General features: G+C 53.6%; 1 protein-coding gene across 1 annotated transcript in view; it reads right to left on the bottom strand.

Annotated features, from left to right (window-relative positions):
* The window catches only part of CLASP1 (cytoplasmic linker associated protein 1), a 113,314-nt gene that overhangs the window by 46,204 nt on the left and 46,152 nt on the right, over positions 1 to 20,958 (bottom strand). The window contains exon 21 of the mRNA XM_075317018.1: positions 13,051 to 13,114. Coding sequence (XP_075173133.1) covers positions 13,051 to 13,114 — 64 coding nt within the window. The remainder of the gene's footprint in view (positions 1 to 13,050; positions 13,115 to 20,958) is intronic.

The following is a 20,958-nucleotide window of genomic DNA, read 5'->3' as shown; positions in this document are numbered from 1 at the left end:
CAACAGTGCCAACGGAGGAAACACATAAGGGAGCTGAAACTGCGACCAATCCTGAACTAAGGCGTCTGCCGCCAGAGCTCTAGGATCTAGAGACCGTGCCATGAACGTCGGTACCTTGTTGTTGTGCCGGGACGCCATGAGGTCGACGTCCGGCACCCCCCAGCGGCAACAGATCTCCTGAAACACGTCCGGGTGAAGGGACGATTCCCCTGCGTCCATGCCCTGGCGACTGAGATAATCTGCTTCCCAGTTTTCCACGCCTGGAATGTGAACTGCGGATATGGTGGAGGCCGTGGCTTCCACCCACATCAAAATCCGCCGGACTTCCTGGAAGGCTTGCCGACTGCGTGTGCCGCCTTGGTGGTTGATGTATGCCACCGCTGTGGAATTGTCCGACTGAATTCGGATCTGCTTGCCTTCCAGCCACTGCTGGAACGCTTTCAGGGCAAGATATACTGCCCGTATTTCCAGAACATTGATCTGAAGCGAGGACTCTTGCTGGGTCCACGTACCCTGAGCCCTGTGGTGGAGAAAAACCGCTCCCCACCCTGACAGACTCGCGTCCGTCGTGACCACCTCCCAGGATGGGGGTAGGAAGGATTTCCCCTTCGATAATGAAGTGGGAAGAAGCCACCACCGAAGGGAAGCTTTGGTCGCCTGAGAGAGGGAGACGTTCCTGTCGGGGGACGTCGGCTTCCTGTCCCATTTGCGTAGGATGTCCCATTGAAGAGGACGCAGGTGAAACTGCGCGAAAGGAACTGCCTCCATTGCTGCCACCATCTTCCCCAGGAAGTGCATGAGGCGCCTCAAGGGGTGTGACTGGCCTTGAAGGAGAGATTGTACCCCTGTCTGTAGTGACCGCTGCTTGATCAGCGGAAGCTTCACTATCGCTGAGAGGGTATGAAACTCCATGCCAAGGTATGTCAGCGATTGGGCCGGTGTCAGATTTGACTTTGGAAAATTGATGATCCACCCAAAACTCTGGAGAGTCTCCAGGGTAGCGTCGAGGCTGCGTTGGCATGCCTCTTGAGAGGGTGCCTTGATCAGGAGATCGTCCAAGTAAGGGATCACCGAGTGACCCTGAGAGTGGAGGACCGCTACTACAGTAGCCATAACCTTGGTGAAAACCCGTGGGGCTGTTGCCAGGCCGAACGGCAGTGCCACGAACTGCAGGTGTTCGTTTTCTATGGCGAAGCGCAAGAAGCGCTGGTGCTCTGGAGCAATCGGTACGTGGAGATAAGCATCTTTGATATCGATCGATGCAAGGAAATCTCCTTGGGACATTGAGGCGATGACGGAGCGGAGGGATTCCATCCGGAACCGCCTGGTCGTTACGTGTTTGTTGAGAAGTTTCAGGTCCAGGACAGGACGGAAGGACCCGTCCTTCTTTGGGACCACAAACAGGTTGGAGTAAAAACCGTGGCCCTGTTGCTGAAGAGGAACAGGGACCACCACTCCTTCTGCCTTCAGAGTGCCCAGCGCCTGCAGAAGAGCCTCGGCTCGCTCGGGAGGCGGGGATGACCTGAAGAATCGAGTCGGGGGACGAGAGGTGAACTCTATCTTGTAACCGTGAGACAGAATGTCTCTCACCCAACGGTCTTTTACCCGTGGCAGCCAGGCGTCGCAAAAGCGGGAGAGCCTGCCACCGACCGAAGATGCGGAGTGAGGAGGCCGAAAGTCATGAGGAAGCCGCTTTGGTAGCGGCACCTCCGGTGGCCTTTTTAGGACGTGACTTAGACCGCCATGCGTCAGAGTTCCTTTGATCTTTCTGAGGCCTTTTGGACGAGGAGAACTGGGACCTGCCCGCGCCCCGAAAGGACCGAAACCTCGACTGCCCATTCCTCTGTTGGGGTATGTTCGGTTTGGGCTGGGGTAAGGATGTATCCTTTCCCTTGGATTGTTTGATGATTTCATCCAAACGCTCGCCAAACAATCGGTCGCCAGAAATTGGCAAACTGGTTAAGCGCTTTTTGGAAACAGAATCTGCCTTCCATTCCCGTAGCCACAAGGCCCTGCGGAGTACCACCGAATTGGCGGCTGCAACCGCCGTACGGCTCGCAGAGTCCAGGACAGCATTAATAGCGTAAGACGCAAATGCCGACGTCTGAGTGGTTATGGACGCCACCTGTGGCGCGGACGTGCGTGTGGCTGCGTCAATTTGCGCTTGACCTGCTGAGATAGCTTGTAGCGCCCATACGGCTGCGAACGCTGGGGCAAAAGAAGCGCCGATAGCTTCATAGATGGATTTCAACCAGAGTTCCATCTGCCTGTCAGTGGCATCTTTGAGTGAAGCCCCATCTTCCACTGCAAGTATGGATCTAGCTGCCAGTCTGGAGATTGGAGGATCCACTTTGGGACACTGAGTCCAACTTTTGACCACGTCAGGGGGAAAAGGATAACGTGTATCCTTAAGGCGCTTAGAAAAACGCTTATCTGGACAAGCATGGTGATTCTGGACTGCCTCTCTGAAATCAGAGTGGTCCAGAAACATACTCGGTGTACGCTTGGGAAACCTGAAACGGAATTTCTCCTGCTGAGAAGCTGACTCCTCCACCGGAGGAGCTGAGGGAGAAATATCCAACATACGATTGATGGACGCAATAAGGTCGTTCACTATGGCGTCCCCGTCCGGAGTATCAAGATTGAGAGCGGCCTCAGGATCAGAATCCTGATCAGCTGTCTCCGCATCATCAACCAGAGATTCCCCCCTCTGAGACCCTGCACAATATGATGATGTCGAGGGAAAATCTAAGCGAGCTCGCTTAGTCGGTCTGGGGCTGGGGTCTGTGTCAGAACCCTCAGCCTGGGATCCATGAGATACCCCGGGAGGACATTGTTGGTCCAGCTGAGGTGGGCCAGGGAACAAAGATTCAACAGAGTCCCTGTGCTGAGATACCGGCCTGGACTGCAAGGCTTCTAGTATCTTAGCCATAGTCTCAGAGAGTTTTGCAAACTCCGTGCCCGTCACCTGAACAGTGTTAGCAGGTGGCTCCCCCTGGGCCCCCCCCAGCAGAGGCTCTGGCTGAGCAAGTGCCACAGGGGCCGAACAGTGCACACAATGAGGGTCAGTGGAACCTGTCGGTAGCGGGGTCGTACATGCGGCGCAGGCAACATAATAAGCCTGTGTTTTGGCACCCCTGCCTTTCGTGGGCGCCATGCTATTATCTTCCCTGAGTAACACAATAGGGTATATAGCCAGAAATCAACTGTGCACCATACAGTGTAAAACATATATACCATAAACATATAATGTTACACTACTGCACAATGGGGCTAGCACCACAGGTGCTGCTTACCACCCGCCTAAAGCGGTTGTGAGGCCACCAGAGTCCCTGCCTGGGTCTCCAAGACTTTGTCCCCCTCTGCAGCGTCCAAGGAGCTGACAGGAATGGCTGCCGGCGTCCTGAGGAGAGGAGGGAGCCGTGGGCGTGACCCAGAAAGAGCGGGAACTGGTGCCCGCACTGTGCACAGTGAGAGGGGTGGAGTATGCAAAGCATGCTCCAGCCCTCAGTGCTGCTCGTTCTGTGCAACGTCCCGCCCTTCCCCTGCCTGTCAGGGCTGTGGGCGGGAGGAAAGGAAACTAGGCCGCAAAAAGCCGGGGACTCTAGTAATAAACGCGGCCGCCGTAAAAGCGCGGCCGGCGTGAAAGTCCCCGGCGCACTACAAGTCCCAGCCGCGCCGCAGTGTTTCCATGGCCGCGGCGGTCAGTGCGGCAGTCCCTATACATAAACACACTCAGCAACGCTGAGTGTGTAATGGCACATATTAACCCGGTCAGCGCCGTGGTCCCCGGTGCACTAGCACACCCAGCAAAGCTGGAGTGTTGCTGTGCGCTGTCCCCACAGGGATACAGAGTACCTCCAAGTAGCAGGGCCATGTCCCTGAACGATACCCGGCTCCTATCCAGCAGGCTCCACAGGAGTTGTGGATGAAGCACGGTCTCAGTGCCTGGAGACCGATAGGATCCCACTTCACCCAGAGCCCTGAGGGGGATGGGGAAGGAAAACAGCATGTGGGCTCCAGCCTCCGTACCCGCAATGGATACCTCAACCTTACAACACCACCGACAAGAGTGGGGTGAGAAGGGAGCATGCTGGGGGCTCTATATGGGCCCACTTTTCTTCCATCCGACATGGTCAGCAGCTGCTGCTGACCAATCTGTGGAGCTGTGCGTGCGTGTCTGACCTCCTTCGCACAAAGCAAAAAACTGAGGAGCCCGTGGGAGCACGGGGGGTGTATAGGCAGAAGGGGAGGGGCTTTACACTTTTAGTGTAATACTTTGTGCGGCCTCCGGAGGCATAGCCTATACACCCAATTGTCTGGGTCTCCCAATGGAGCGACAAAGAAACAACTCATGAAATCGGCCTGGACAGAAATGGTGGCGCCCTCCAAGCCTGGACAGGAATGGTGGCGCCCTCCAAGCCTGGACAGGAATGGTGGCGCCCTCCAAGCCTGGACAGAAATGATGAGGCCCCTGAAAATAATGTGACAAAGAAGGGAATTTTGTTACTTACCGTAAATTCCTTTTCTTCTAGCTCCTATTGGGAGACCCAGACGATTGGGTGTATAGCACTGCCTCCGGAGGCCACACAAAGCATTACACTAAAAAGTGTAAGGCCCCTCCCCTTCTGGCTATACACCCCCAGTGGGATCACTGGCTCACCAGTTTTAGTGCAAAAGCAAGAAGGAAGAAAGCCAAGAACTGGTTTAAACAAATTCACTCCGAAGTAACGTCGGAGAACTGAAAACCGTTCAACATGAACAACATGTGTACCCGAAAAACAACCAAAAATCCCGAAGGACAACAGGGCGGGTGCTGGGTCTCCCAATAGGAGCTAGAAGAAAAGGAATTTACGGTAAGTAACAAAATTCCCTTCTTCTTCGGCGCTCCATTGGGAGACCCAGACGATTGGGACTTCCAAAAGCTGTCCCTGGGTGGGTAAAGAAATACCTCATGTTAGAGCTGCAAAGACAGCCCTCCCCTACGGGGAGGCAACTGCCGCCTGCAGGACTCTTCTACCTAGGCTGGCGTCCGCCGAAGCATAGGTATGCACCTGATAATGTTTGGTGAAAGTGTGCAGACTCGACCAGGTAGCTGCCTGGCACACCTGTTGAGCCGTAGCCTGGTGTCGTAATGCCCAGGACGCACCCACGGCTCTGGTAGAATGGGCCTTCAGCCCTGATGGAACCGGAAGCCCAGCAGAACGGTAGGCTTCAAGAATTGGTTCTTTGATCCATCGAGCCAGGGTGGCTTTGGAAGCCTGCGACCCTTTGCACTTACCAGCAACAAGGACAAAGAGTGCATCCGAACGGCGCAGGGGCGCCGTGCGGGAAATGTAGATTCTGAGTGCTCTCACCAGATCTAACAAATGTAAATCTTTCTCATACCGATGAACTGCATGAGGACAAAAAGAAGGCAAAGAGATATCCTGATTAAGATGAAAAGAGGATACCACTTTCGGGAGAAACTCCTGAATGGGTCGCAGCACTACCTTGTCCTGGTGGAAGACCAGGAAGGGAGCCTTGGATGACAGCGCTGCTAGCTCAGACACTCTCCGAAGAGATGTGATCGCTACCAGAAAAGCCACTTTCTGTGATAGTCTAGAAAGTGAAACCTCCCTCAGAGGCTCGAAGGGCGGCTTCTGGAGGGCAACTAGTACCCTGTTCAGATCCCATGGATCTAACGGCCGCTTGTACGGGGGTACGATATGACAAACTCCCTGCAGGAACGTGCGTACCTTAGAAAGTCGTGCTAGACGCTTCTGAAAAAAGACGGATAGCGCCGAGACTTGCCCTTTAAGGGAGCCGAGCGACAAACCTTTTTCTAACCCAGATTGCAGGAAAGAAAGAAATGTAGGCAATGCAAATGGCCAGGGAGACACTCCCTGAGCAGAGCACCAGGATAAGAATATCCTCCACGTTCTGTGGTAGATCTTAGCGGACGTGGGCTTCCTAGCCTGTCTCATGGTGGCAACGACCCCTTGGGATAATCCTGAAGACGCTAGGATCCAGGACTCAATGGCCACACAGTCAGGTTCAGGGCCGCAGAATTCCGATGGAAAAACGGCCCTTGGGACAGCAAGTCTGGTCGGTCTGGTAGTGCCCACGGTTGGCCGACCGTGAGATGCCACAGATCCGGATACCACGCCCTCCTTGGCCAGTCTAGGGCGACGAGTATGACGCGGCTGCAGTCGGATCTGATCTTGCGTAGCACTCTGGGCAAGAGTGCCAGAGGTGGAAACACATAAGGGAGCCGGGAACTGCGACCAATCTTGCACTAAGGCGTCTGCCGCCAGAGCTCTGTGATCGCGAGACCGTGCCATGAAGGTTGGGACCTTGTTGTTGTGCCGGGACGCCATTAGGTCGACGTCCGGCCTTCCCCAGCGGCGACAGATTTCCTGAAACACGTCCGGGTGAAGGGACCATTCCCCTGCGTCCATGCCCTGGCGACTGAGGAAGTCTGCTTCCCAGTTTTCTACGCCGGGGATGTGAACTGCGGATATGGTGGAGGCCGTGGCTTCCACCCACATCAGAATCCGCCGGACTTCCTGGAAGGCTTGCCGACTGCGTGTCCCCCCTTGGTGGTTGATGTATGCCACCGCTGTGGAGTTGTCCGACTGAATTCGGATCTGCCTTCCTTCCAGCCACTGCTGGAAGGCTAGTAGGGCAAGATACACTGCTCTGATTTCCAGAACATTGATCTGAAGGGTGGACTCCTGCTGGGTCCACGTACCCTGAGCCCTGTGGTGGAGAAAAACTGCTCCCCACCCTGAGAGACTCGCGTCTGTCGTGACCACCGCCCAGGACGGTGGTAGGAAGGATCTTCCCTGTGATAATGAGGTGGGAAGAAGCCACCACTGCAGAGAGTCCTTGGCCGTCTGGGAAAGGGAGACTTTCCTGTCCAGGGATGTTGACTTCCCGTCCCATTGGCGGAGAATGTCCCATTGAAGTGGGCGCAGATGAAACTGCGCAAACGGAACCGCCTCCATTGCCGCCACCATCTTCCCGAGGAAGTGCATGAGGCGTCTTAGGCTATGTGCCCACGCTAGAATGTCCATGCGGATTTTTTTGCCTGAAAATCCGCAACTTTCGCGGCAAATCCGCACCCGCGGATTTGCCGCGGATTTACCGCGGATTTACCGCGGATTTGCCGCGGATTTTGATGCGGATTTCATTTTTTTTTTCCCCCATTCAAAACAGAAAATCCGCACCAAAACTGCACCAAACAATTGACATGCTGCAGTTTGTTCCGCATCAAAATCCGCGGCAAAATCCGCAGCGGAAAAATCCGCAGCATGGGCACAGCATTTCCAAAATGCCATTGAAATGGCTGGGGAGTAGCTGTGCTGCAGATTTTCGGCAAATCCGCGCTAAATCCGCGTCAAAATCCGCGTCAAATCCGCGATAAATCCTGTAGCGTGGGCACATAGCCTAAAGGAGTGCGACTGACTTTGAAGGAGAGCCTGCACCCCAGTCTGTAGTGACCGCTGCTTGTCCAGCGGAAGCTTCACTATCGCTGAGAGAGTATGAAACTCCATGCCAAGATACGTCAGTGATTGGGTCGGTAACAGAGTTGACTTTGAGAAGTTGATGATCCACCCGAACGTCTGGAGAGTCTCCAGTGCAACATTCAGGCTGAGTTGGCATGCCTCCTGAGAGGGTGCCTTGACAAGTAGATCGTCCAAGTAAGGGATCACAGAGTGTCCCTGAGAGTGCAAGACTGCTACCACTGCCGCCATGACCTTGGTGAACACCCGTGGGGCTGTCGCCAGACCAAATGGCAGAGCCACGAACTGAAGATGGTCGTCTCCTATCACGAAGCGTAGAAAGCGTTGGTGCTCTGTAGCAATCGGCACGTGGAGATAAGCATCTTTGATGTCTATTGATGCTAGGAAATCTCCTTGAGACATTGAGGCAATGACTGAGCGGAGGGATTCCATCCGGAACCGCCTGGCGTTCACATGCTTGTTGAGCAGTTTTAGGTCCAGAACAGGACGGAAAGAGCCGTCCTTTTTTGGCACCACAAAGAGATTGGAGTAAAAACCTTGTCCTTGTTCCCGAAGAGGAACAGGGACCACCACTCCTTCTGCTCTTAGAGAATGCACCGCCTGCAGAAGGGCATCTGCTCGGTCGGGATGTGGGGAAGTTCTGAAGAACCGAGGCGGAGGACGAGAACTGAACTCTATCCTGTACCCGTGGGACAAAATGTCTGTTACCCACCGGTCTTTGACCTGTGGCAGCCAAATGTCGCAAAAGCGGGAGAGCCTGCCACCGACCGAGGATGCGGAGGGAGGCGGCCGAAAGTCATGAGGCAGCCGCCTTGGAAGCGGTACCTCCGGTTGCTTTCTTGGGGCGTGAGTGAGTCCGCCAGGAATCAGAGCTCCTTTGCTCTTTCTGAGTCCCTTTGGACGAGAAGAATTGGGGCTTGCCCGAGCCTCGAAAGGACCGAAACTTTGACTGCCACTTCCTCTGTTGAGGTTTGCTTGATCTGGGCTGGGGTAAGGAGGAGTCCTTACCTTTGGACTGTTTAATGATTTCCGCCAATTGCTCACCAAACAGTCTGTCTCCAGATAATGGCAAGCTGGTTAAACATTTTTTAGAAGCAGAATCTGCTTTCCATTCTTTTAACCACAAGGCTCTGCGCAAAACTACAGAGTTGGCGGATGCCATTGAGGTACGGCTCGTAGAGTCTAGTACCGCATTGATAGCGTAGGTCGCAAACGCAGTCATTTGCGTAGTTAAGGACGCCACTTGCGGTACTGCTGGACTTAAGAAGGAGTCCACCTGTGCCAGACCAGCTGAAATAGCTTGGAGCGCCCACACGGCCGCGAATGCTGGAGCAAACGACGCGCCAATAGCTTCATAGACAGATTTCAACCAAAGGTCCATCTGTCTGTCATTGGCATCTTTAAGTGAAGCCCCATCCTCCACTTCAACTATGGATCTAGCTGCAAGCCTGGATATTGGAGGGTCCACTTTTGGACACTGGGTCCAGCGTTTGACCACGTCAGGGGGAAAGGGATAACGTGTATCCTTAAGACGTTTGGAAAAACGCTTGTCCGGATAAGCATGGTGTTTCTGGATTGACCAGACTCCTGATCACCCACCTCTGTCTCATCATATAGAGACCCTTCTCGCTGAGACCCTGACCCGCGTGATGACGTGGAGGGTCTCTCCCAGCGAGCTCGCTTAGGCGGCCTGGGACTGTCATCGGAGTCAGAGTCTTCAGCCTGTGATGCCTGGGACCCCCTTGAAGTACGGATTAGTTCCAACTGAGGGGGACCGGGGAACATAGACACAGCAGTGTCCATGGTCTGAGCAACTGGCCTGGACTGCAAGGTCTCCAGGATTTTTGTCATAGTCACAGACATTTTATCAGCAAAGACTGCAAATTCTGTCCCCGTCACCGGGGCAGGGTTCACAGGCGTCTCTGCCTGGGCTACCACCACCATAGGCTCTGGCTGACGAAGTGCCACTGGGACTGAACATTGCACACAATGAGAGTCATTGGAGCCTGCTGGTAGATTAGCCCCACATGCTGTACAAGCAGTGTATACAGCCCGTGCCTTGGCACCCTTGCGTTTTGTGGATGACATGTTGCTGTCTCCTCAGAGCAATATAGGGGTATACAGCCAAGAAGCGACCGTACAGTGCAGTATATATATATATATATATATCTGGTACAGGAAAAAGTACACCAATACAACACTGTGGCACTAGTGGGGCCAGCACTAATGTGCTGCTTACCGCCCGCTAAACGCGGGTGTGTGGTCGCCAGAAATCCGTAGTCTGGGTCTCCCAGAGCCTGTGTCCGTCCTCCAGCCAGACTGCATGCAGGAATGGCTGCCGGCGTCTCTGTGGAGGGGGGGCGGGCCCTGGGTGTGCTCAGACAAAAAGCGGGAAACCTGCGTCCCACTGTGCCCAGTGAGAGGGCTGGAGCATGTAAATAAGGCTCCAGCCCTCGGCGCTGCTGATTGTACAGCGTCTGTCCCATTCCCTGATTGACAGGGAGGGGGCGGGAACGAAGCGGAGCTAGGCCGCAAAAGCCGGGGACTAAATTTATAAGCGCCACCGCCGTAAAAGCGCGGTCGGCGCTAAGTCCCCGGCGCACTACAAGTCCCAGCCGCGCCGCCGCTCTGAGAGTGGCCGGCGCGGTAGTTCCCAGCACATGAAGTCACACAGCTAAGCTGCTGTGACTCAAACCCCAGCGTGCAGCGCTACTGTCCCCGGCGCACTAACACACCCAGCAAGTCTGGCGTGTGCGTGCCTGTCTGTACGGGGACACAGAGTACCTGAAAGTTGCAGGGCCTTGTCCCTGAACGGTACCCAGCTCCGTATCCAGCAGGTTCACTGGGTCTGTGGATGGAGCCCGGCCTCAGGGCTTGGGGGCCGGTAAGATCCCACTTCCTCAGAGCCCCTCAGGGGGATGGGGAAGGAAAGCAGCATGTGGGCTCCAGCCTCTGTACCCGCAATGGGTACCTCAACCTTACAAACCACAAGTGGGGTAAGAAGGGAGCATGCTGGGGGCCCCATATGGGCCCTCTTTTCTTCCATCCGACATAGTCAGCAGCTACTGCTGACTAAACAGTGGAGCTATGCGTGGATGTCTGACCTCCTTCGCACAAAGCAGAAAACTGGTGAGCCAGTGATCCCACTGGGGGTGTATAGCCAGAAGGGGAGGGGCCTTACACTTTTTAGTGTAATGCTTTGTGTGGCCTCCGGAGGCAGTGCTATACACCCAATCGTCTGGGTCTCCCAATGGAGCGCCGAAGAAAGGGACATGTTACATCAAGGTGTGTCCACTAATTAGCATCACAGGTGTCTACAATCTTGTAATCAGTCAGTGGCCTGTATATAGGGCTACAGATACTCACTGTGCTGTTTGGTGACAGTGTGTAGCACACTCAACATAAACCAGAGGACGCGAAGGAAAGAGTTGTCTCATGAGATTAGAAAGACAATTATAGACAAGCATGTTAAAAGGTAAAGGTTATAAGACTATCTCCAAGCAGCTTGATGTTCCTGCGACTACAGTTGCACATATTCAGAAATTTAAGGTCCATAGGACTGTAGCCAACCTCCCTGGACGTGGCCGCAAGAGCAAAAAAACTGATGACAAATCAAAGCAACGGATAATACGAATGGTAATAAAAAAGCCCAGAAAATCTTCTAAAGAGATTAAAGGTGAACTTCAAGCTCAAAGAAAATCAGTGTCCGATCCCACCATCCGTCATTGTTTGAGCCAAAGTGGACTTCATGGGAGACGACCAAGGAGGACACCATTGTTGAAAAGAAAAAAAAAACAAATAAAATAAATCAAAAGCCAGGCTGGAATTTGCCAAACTACATGTTAACAAGCCACAAAGCTTCTGGGAGAATGTCCTATGGACAGATGAGACAAAAATGGAACTTTTTGGCAAGGTACATCAGCTCTATGTTCACAGATGGGAAAATGAAGCTTATCAAGAAAAGAACACTGTCCCTACAGTGAAACATGGTGGTGGTTCGTTTATGTTTTGGGGCTGCTTTGTTGCATCTGGCACAGGGGGTCTTCACATACCAGACAACTGGAACAGTTTGCGCTTGAGGAGCGGCTAAAATACCTGTCGAGAGGTGCAGAAGTCTCATTGACAGTTACAGGAATCGTGTGATTGTCTCAAAAGGTTGTGCAACCAAATATTAAGTTAAGGAGGAGGAGGAGGGCGCCATCATTTCTGTCCAGGCAGATTTCATGAGTTATTTTTACATTCTGTGGAAGCAGAAAAGCAGCAATGTCCGACTTTCATTTTCATAGATTTTTTATTTATTACTTTTGTCTGTTATTTCTGTGACCATTGTGGGTTTTTTTTCATTAAATGAGGGGTGAGGGGGACCAACAATTTTGACCACGTGCATGTCTGACCCTTATCAATCTGAAAACCGGGCAAAAAAAAAAAAAAGTAACGCCGCTCAGTTTTCAGCCATAGTGTGGCCACAACAAAAGAACAAAGCCTCAGACAGAGGAGCCCGGGGCAGCCCCAGCGGACCCCTGCACGGAAACGACTGCAGATCATGTGATAAGCCAAGCCGCACTATCTGGGTATCCGTAGGTTTATGGTGACCCCTCTCGGCGGTACAGCCAACTGTTCACACTGTGCAGTAACAACCTGTGCTACGTGAGGCAGCTACACACAGCTGGACACAGAAGCAAGCAGCCATGTGACAGTGAGACCCCATGTGATGGACAGAGGCTGCCGGACCCCCCTGCAGATCAAACGCGAGGGGTTAAACATTAGTAAACAAAGAAGAAAAGACTGGCATGCCCACATTTAGGATCTCCAGATAAACAACATTGGCAATAATTAAAAACATTTAAAAGCTCATCCATAAGGACATGTTCCCGTGTAGAACAATTGCCCCCTCCTCCAACACACAAGGGCGGATACAGGCAGGTCAGGCCTATCTGTGCTGCAGCAGAGCACCATACACAACCAGCGAAATACAAGTGCAAAAAATTACAACACTGAATACTTATCAGTGCGCTGCCAGCCTAAACATCACTGTGCCTGCAACCCCAAGGAGTGGTAGATACCCACAGCAGCCGTGCCCGGAAGCGCCCCTCTGTACATCACGACACGCCAGGTCTCCCCATCACATGTAATCTGCACTCTATGCACTTATAATTACAGATCCAGGCACCAGTCTGATCCCCCTGATGTTACAGCCCGGGGACCCCCATAATCTGCTCATACTATACACAGCACCAGGGGGTGCGGGAGCGGAGGGCGCAGGGGGAGCGGGCAGGGAGCAAGCACAGAGAGCAAGCACAGAAAGCGCAGGGGGAGGGGGAGCGGGCGCATGGAGCAGGCAGGGAGCAAGCACAGAGAGCAAGCACAGAAAGCGCAGGTAGAGCACAGGCAGGGAACACGCAGGAAGCACTGCAAACAAGAAGCAGCCAAAAGGCAAACAAACAATGATGGGACCGAACAGAGCGATTCTGCTGCCTCGTCAGTCATCGCTAGGAGACATCGCTAATAAAACTTTCCCCGTGAGTCTATGAAGGGCACTTACCTTACTGTGGGGGTCCGCAAACATCCGAGTGAAGATTTCACAAAGCCTCTTCAGCTCCACTCGGCTGCAAAACAAAAACATCTGCAATAAGAAAAACTCTGGATCCAAGAAGAAGGGAATTTTGTTACTTACCGTAAATTCCTTTTCTTCTAGCTCCTATTGGGAGACCCAGACAATTGGGTGTATAGCTACTGCCTCCGGAGGCCACACAAAGTATTACACTTTAAAAAGTGTAACCCCTCCCCTCTGCCTATACACCCTCCCGTGCATCACGGGCCCATCAGTTTTGGTGCCAAAGCAGGAAGGAGGAACTTATAAATTGGTCTAAGGTAAATTCAATCCGAAGGATGTTCGGAGAACTGAAACCATGAACCAAAAGAACCCTTCAACATGAACAACATGTGTACACAAAAGAACAACCAGTCCGAAGGGAACAGGGGCGGGTGCTGGGTCTCCCAATAGGAGCTAGAAGAAAAGGAATTTACGGTAAGTAAACAAAATTCCCTTCTTCTTTGTTGCTCCATTGGGAGACCCAGACACTTGGGATGTCCAAAAGCAGTCACTGGGTGGGTAAAAGAATACCTCGATAAAAAGAGCCGAAAAAACGTCCCTCTTACAGGTGGGCAACCGCCGCCTGAAGGACTCGCCTACCTAGGCTGGCATTTGCCACAGCATAGGCATGAACCAGATAGTGTTTCGTGAAAGTGTGCAGACTCGATCAGGTAGTGCTGACACACCTGCTGAGCCGTAGCCTGGTGACGCAATGCCCAGGATGCGTCTGCGGCTCTGGTAGAATGGGCTTTCAGCTCTAAAGGAATCGGAAGCCCAGAAGAACGGTAGGTTTCAAGGGTCAGTTCCTTGATCCACCGAGCCAAGGTTGACTTGGCAGCCTGCGACCTCTTACGCTGGCCAGTGACCAGGACAAAGAGCGCATCAGAACGGCGCGGGGGCGCAGTGTGCGAAAAGAAGAGCCGGAGTGCTCTCCCGAGATCTAACAAGTGCAATCCTTTTCACAATTGTGAACTGGATCCAAAAGAAGGTAAGGAGATATCCTGATTGAGAAGAAAAGGAGGATACCACCTTAAGTAGGAATTCCGGGACCGGACGCAGAACCACTTCATCCTGGCGAAACACCAGGAAGGGGGCTTGCATGACAGCGCTGCTAGCTCAGACACTCTCCGAAGTGATGAGCCTGCCACTAGGAAGACCACCTTCTGTGAAAGGCGTGATAGAGATAACTCTGAGAACGCTAAGAGCCAGGACTCAATGGCCACCCAGTCAGGTTGAAGACCGCAGAATTCAGATGGAAGAAGGGAATTTTGTTACTTACCGTAAATTCCTTTTCTTCTAGCTCTTATTGGGAGACCCAGACGATTGGGGTATAGCTACTGCCCTCCGGAGGCCACACAAAGCACTACACTAAAAAGTGCAAGGCCCCTCCCCTTCTGGCTATACCCCCCCGTGGTATCACGGGTTCTCCAGTTTTAGTGCCAAAGCAAGAAGGAGGAAGCCAATAACTGGTTTAAACAAATTAACTCCGAATAACGTCGGAGAACTGAAAAACCGTTCAACATGAACAACATGTGTACCCGCAAACAACAAAAAAATCCCGAAGGACAACAGGGCGGGTGCTGGGTCTCCCAATAAGAGCTAGAAGAAAAGGAATTTACGGTAAGTAACAAAATTCCCTTCTTCTTCAGCGCTCTATTGGGAGACCCAGACGATTGGGACGTCCAAAAGCTGTCCCTGGGTGGGTAAAGAGATACCTCATGTTAGAGCTGCAAAACAGCCCTCCCCTACGGGGATGTCACTGCCGCCTGCAGGACTCTTCTACCTAAGCTGGCATCCGCCGAAGCATAGGTATGCACCTGATAATGTTTGGTGAAAGTGTGCAGACTCGACCAGGTAGCTGCCTGGCACACCTGTTGAGCCGAAGCCTGGTGTCGCAAAGCCCAGGACGCACCCACAGCTCTGGTTGAGTGGGCTTTCAGCCCTGAAGGAACCGGAAGCCCAGCAGAACGGTAGGCTTCCAGAATTGGTTCTTTGATCCATCGAGCCAGGGTGGCTTTAGAAGCCTGCGACCCCTTGCGCTGGCCAGCGACAAGGACAAAAAGTGCATCTGAACGGCGGATAGGCGCCGTGCGAGAAATATAGATTCTGAGTGCTCTCACCAGATCTAGCAAACGTAAGTCTTTCTCATACCGGTGAACCGGCTGAGGACAAAAAGAAGGCAAGGATATATCCTGATTAAGATGAAACGAGGATACGACCTTAGGGAGAAACTCCGGAATGGGGCGCAGCACTACCTTGTCCTGGTGGAACACCAGGAAGGGAGCCTTGGATGACAGAGCTGCCAGCTCAGACACTCGCCTAAGCGATGTGATCGCAACAAGAAACGCCACTTTCTGTGACAGGCGAGAAAAGGAAACGTCCTTTAGAGGCTCGAAGGGTGGCTTTTGCAGAGCAACTAGTACTCTGTTCAGATCCCATGGATCTAACGGCCGCTTGTACGGGGGCACAATATGACAGACCCCCTGTAGGAACGTGCGCACCTTAGGAAGACGTGCTAGACGCTTCTGAAAAAACACAGATAGTGCCGAGACTTGCCCTTTAAGGGAGCTGAGCGACAAGCCCTTTTCCAACCCCGATTGCAGGAAGGAAAGAAAGGTGGGCAATGCAAATGGCCAAGGGGATACTCTCTGTGCAGAGCACCAGGATAAGAAAATCTTCCACGTTCTGTGGTAGATCTTAGCAGACGTTGACTTCCTAGCTTGTCTCATTGTGGCTACGACTCCTTGAGATAATCCTGCGGACGCTAGGATCCAGGACTCAATGGCCACACAGTCAGGTTCAGGGCCGCAGAATTCTGATGGAAAAACGGCCCTTGGGACAGTAAGTCTGGTCGGTCTGGCAGTGACCACGGTCGACCGACCGTGAGAAGCCACAGATCCGGATACCACGATCTCCTCGGCCAGTCTGGGGCGACGAGTATGACGCGGCTGCAATCGGATCTGATCTTGCGTAACACTCTGGGCAAGAGTGCCAGAGGTGGGAAGACGTATGGGAGCCGGAACTGCGACCAATCTTGAACTAATGCGTCTGCCGCCAGAGCTCTTTGATCGCGCGACCTCGCCATGAATGCCGGGACCTTGTTGTTGTGCCGGAACGCCATTAGGTCGACGTCCGGCACTCCCCATCGGCGACAGATTTCCTGAAACACGTCCGGGTGAAGGGACCACTCCCCTGCGTCCATGCCCTGGCGACTGAGGAAGTCTGCTTCCCAATTTTCTACGCCTGGGATGTGAACCGCGGATATGGTGGATGCTGTGTCCTCCACCCACATTAGAATGCGCCGGACTTCTTGGAATGCTTGCCGACTGCGCGTCCCTCCTTGGTGGTTGATGTATGCCACCGCTGTGGAGTTGTCCGACTGGATTCGGATCTGCTTTCCTTCCAGCCACTGTTGGAAGGCCAGTAGGGCAAGATACACTGCTCTGATTTCCAGAACATTGATCTGAAGGGTGGACTCCTGCGGAGTCCACGTCCCCTGGGCCCTGTGGTGGAGAAACACTGCTCCCCACCCTGACAGACTCGCATCTGTCGTGACCACTGCCCAGGATGGGGGCAGGAAGGATCTTCCCTGAGACAATGAGGTGGGAAGGAGCCAACATTGTAGAGAGTCCTTGGCCGTCTGGGAAAGAGAGACTTTCCTGTCCAGGGACGTTGACTTCCCGTCCCATTGGCGGAGAATGTCCCATTGAAGTGGGCGCAGATGAAACTGCGCAAAGGGAACTGCTTCCATGGCTGCCACCATCTTCCCGAGGAAGTGCATGAGGCGCCGTAAGGGGTGCGACTGGCCTTGAAGGAGGGATTGCACCCCTGTCTGTAGGGACCGCTGCTTGTTCAGCGGAAGCTTCACTCTCGCTGCTCGAGTATGAAACTCCATGCCAAGATACGTTAGCGACTGTGACGGTGACAGATTCGACTTTGGAAAGTTGATGATCCATCCGAACGTCTGTAGAGTCTCCAGCGTAGCATGTAGACTGAGTTGGCATGCCTCTTGAGAGGGTGCCTTGACAAGTAGATCGTCTAGGTAAGGGATCACCGAGTGTCCCTGAGAGTGCAAGACTGCTACCACCGCCGCCATGACCTTGGTGAAGACCCGGGGGGCTGTCGCCAGACCGAATGGCAGAGCTACGAACTGAAAATGGTCGTTTCCTATCACAAAACATAGAAAACGTTGATGTTCTGTAGCAATTGGCACGTGGAGATAAGCATCTTTGATGTCTATTGAGGCAAGGAAGTCTCCTTGAGACATTGAGGCAACGACAGAGCGGAGGGTTTCCATCCGGAACCGTCTGGCGTGCACATGTTTGTTGAGCAGCTTTAGATCCAGAACAGGACGGAACGAGCCGTCCTTTTTTGGAACCACAAAGAGATTGGAGTAAAACCCTCGCCCTTGTTCCTGAGGCGGTACAGGAACCACTACTCCTTCCGCTCTTAGGGAGTCCACCGCCTGCAGCAGGGCATCTGCTCGGTCTGGATGTGGGGAGGTTCTGAAGAACCGAGCTGGAGGACGAGAACTGAACTCGATTCTGTACCCGCGAGACAAAATGTTTGTCACCCACCGGTCTTTGACCTGTGACATCCAAATGTCAGAAAAGCGGGAGAGCCTGCCCCCGACCGGAGATGCGGAGGGGGGGGGCTGGAAGTCATGAGGTAGCCGCTTTGGAAGCGGTTCCTCCATTTGCTTTCTTGGGGCGCGTGTGAGCCCGCCAGGAATCTGAGACTCTTTGCGTCCTCTGAGTCCCTTTGGACGAGGAGAATTGTGTCTTGCCCGAACCTCGAAAGGACTGAAACCTCTGCTGCCATTTTTTCTGCTGAGGTTTGCTTGATCTGGGCTGGGGTAAGGAAGAGTCTTTACCCTTGGACTGTTTAATGATGTCAGCCAATGGCTCGCCAAACAGTCTATCTCTAGATAAAGGCAAGCTGGTTAAACATTTTTTGGAACCAGCATCTGCTTTCCAGTCCTTTAACCACAAGGCTCTGCGCAAAACTACCGAATTGGCGGACGCCATTGAGGTGCGGCTGGTAGATTCTAGGACCGCATTGATAGCGTAAGACGCAAACGCAGACATCTGCGAGGTAAGGGACGCCACTTGCGGCACCGCTGGATGTATGATAGCATCCACTTTTGCTAAACCAGCTGAAATAGCTTGGAGTGCCCATACGGCTGCGAATGCTGGAGCAAACGACGCGCCGATAGCTTCATAGACAGATTTTAACCAAAGGTCCATCTGTCTGTCATTGGCATCCTTAAGTGAAGCGCCATCCTCCACTGCAACTATGGATCTAGCTGCAAGTTTGGAAATCGGGGGGTCTACTTTTGGACACTGGGTCCAGCGCTTGACCACATCAGGGGGGAAAGGAAAACGTGTATCCTTAGAACGTTTAGAGAAACGCCTTTCTGGATGAGCGTCGTGTTTCTGGATTGACTCTCTGAAGTCAGAGTGATCCAAGAAAGCACTCAATTTACGCTTGGGATAGAGGAAACGAAACTTCTCCTGCTCTGCAGCTGCCTCCTCTGCAGAAGGAGCTGGGGGAGAAATATCCAACAGTCTATTGATGGCTGAGATAAGCTCGTTTACCATGGCGTCCCCATCCGGGGTATCCAGATTGAGAGGGGTTCCAGGATAAGACTCCTGATCACTCTCTTCAGACGCATCACAGGGCGACTGATTGCGCTGAGACCCTGAGCAGTGTGATGACGTTGAGGGTCTTTCCCAGCGAGCTCGCTTAGGGTGGCTGGGGCTATCATCTGAGTCATAATACTCAGCCTGGGAAGCCGGGGACCCCCTTGCAGTCTGGATTAATTCCAACTGAGGGGGATTAGAGGACAGAGACCTCGCCGTGTCCATAGACTGAGCCCCAGTCATGGATTGCAAAGTTTCAAGGATTTTTGCCATAGTCACAGACATTCCTTCAGCAAAAACTGCAAAGTCTGTCCCTGACACCGGGGCAGGACTTACAAGCGTCTCAGCCTGGGTCACTACCCCTCCGGACTCCGGCTGGCGAAGCAGCACCGGATCTGAGCATTGCACACAATGGGGGTCTTTGGAACCTGCTGGTAGAGCAGCCCCACATGCAGCACACGCAGTGTACACAGCCCTAGCCTTGGCAGCCTTGCGTTTTGTGGATGACATGTTGCTGCCTCCTCAGAGCGATCTGGGGTATCCAGCCAGGAAGCGACCTCACAGTGCAAGAAATAAATAAATATATATATCTGGTGACACAGTACACCAATACACACTGAGGCACTAGAGGGGCCAGCTGAAATGCCGCTTACCGCCCGCTTAAGAGCGGGTGTGTGGTCGCCAAAAGCCCCCTAGTCCAGGTCTCCCAGAGCCTTGCGTCCTTCCTCCAGCCAGACTGCATGTAATGGCTGCCGGCGTCCTGGTAGAGGAGGGGGGGCGGGCCCTGGGCGTTCCTGGCTAAGAGCGGGAAGCCTGCTTCCCTCTGTGCCTAGTGAGAGGGCTGGAGCATGTAAATCAGGCTCCAGCCCTCGTCGCTGCTGCGAAACAGCGTCTCTCCCCTACCCTGATTGACAGGGTGGGGGCGGGAACGAAGCGGAGCTAGGCCGCAAAAGCCGGGGACTGGATTTATAAACGCCGCCGCCGTAAAAGCGCGGTCGGCGTGTCCCCGGCGCACTACAAGTCACAGCAGCGCCGCCGGTCCAGTGGGGGTCGGCGCTGCGTTCCCACAACACAAAAGTCCCCCAGTAAACTGCAGGAACACCAACTCAATCGTTACGGTCCCCGGCGCACTACAACACCCAGCCAGCCCGGAGTGTGTCTGTGCCTGCCGGGGACACAGAGTACCTGTATGATGCAGGGCCATGTCCCTGATTGTACTCCTGCTCCATATCCATCAGGTTCAACTGGGTCTGTGGATGGAGCCCGGCGTCAGAGCTTAGAGGCCGGCAGGATCCCACTTCCACAGAGCCCTACAAGGGGATGTGGAAGGAAAACAGCATGTGGGGCTCCAGCCCCTGTACCAGCAATAGGTACCTCAACCTTACAACACCATCCACGGGTGAGAAGGGAGCATGCTGGGGGCCCTATATGGGCCCTCTTTTCTTCCATCCGAAATAGTCAGCAGCTACTGCTGACTAAAATCTGTGGAGCCATGCGTGGATGTCTGACCTCCTTCGCACAAAGCTTGAAAACTGGAGAACCCGTGATACCACGGGGGGGTATAGCCAGAAGGGGAGGGGCCTTGCACTTTTTAGTGTAGTGCTTTGTGTGGCCTCCGGAGGGCAGTAGCTATACCCCAATCGTCTGGGTCTCCCAATAGAGCGCTGAAGAAAATGGCCCTTGAAACAGCCAGTCTGGTCGGTCCGGGAGTGCCCACGGTCGACCCACCGTGAGGTGCCACAGATCCAGGTATCACGACCTCCTCGGCCAGTCTGGAGCGACGAGGAAGGCGCGGCGGCAGTCGGACCCGATCTTGAGTAACACTCTGGGCAGCAGCGCCAGAGGAGGAAATACATAAGTCAGTCGAAATTGCGACCAGCCTTGAACTGATGCGTCCGCCGCCAGCGCTCTGTGCTGGTGGTTGATGTACGCGACCGCCGTGGCGTCGTCCGACTGTATCCGGATCTGCCTGCCGTCCAGCCACCGCTGGAACGACTTTAGGGCTAGCTACACTGCCCTTATCTCCAGAACATTGATCTGAAGTGAGGACTCTGTCAGAGTTCAGGTTCCCTGAGCCCTGTGGTGGAGGAAGACTGCTGTCCACCCTGACAAACTCTCGTCCGTCTTGACCATAGCCCAGGATGTGAGCAGGAAGGACCTTTCTTTCGACCAAGAAGTGGGAAGAAGCCACCACTGAGGAGAGGTTTTGTCTGCC

Source organism: Anomaloglossus baeobatrachus, chromosome 7 (assembly GCF_048569485.1).
Source record: "Anomaloglossus baeobatrachus isolate aAnoBae1 chromosome 7, aAnoBae1.hap1, whole genome shotgun sequence".
In the NCBI taxonomy this organism is placed as follows: Eukaryota; Metazoa; Chordata; class Amphibia; order Anura; family Aromobatidae; genus Anomaloglossus; species Anomaloglossus baeobatrachus.
Note: the sequence above shows the minus strand (reverse complement) of the source record. Positions and strands in the feature narration are given on the sequence as shown.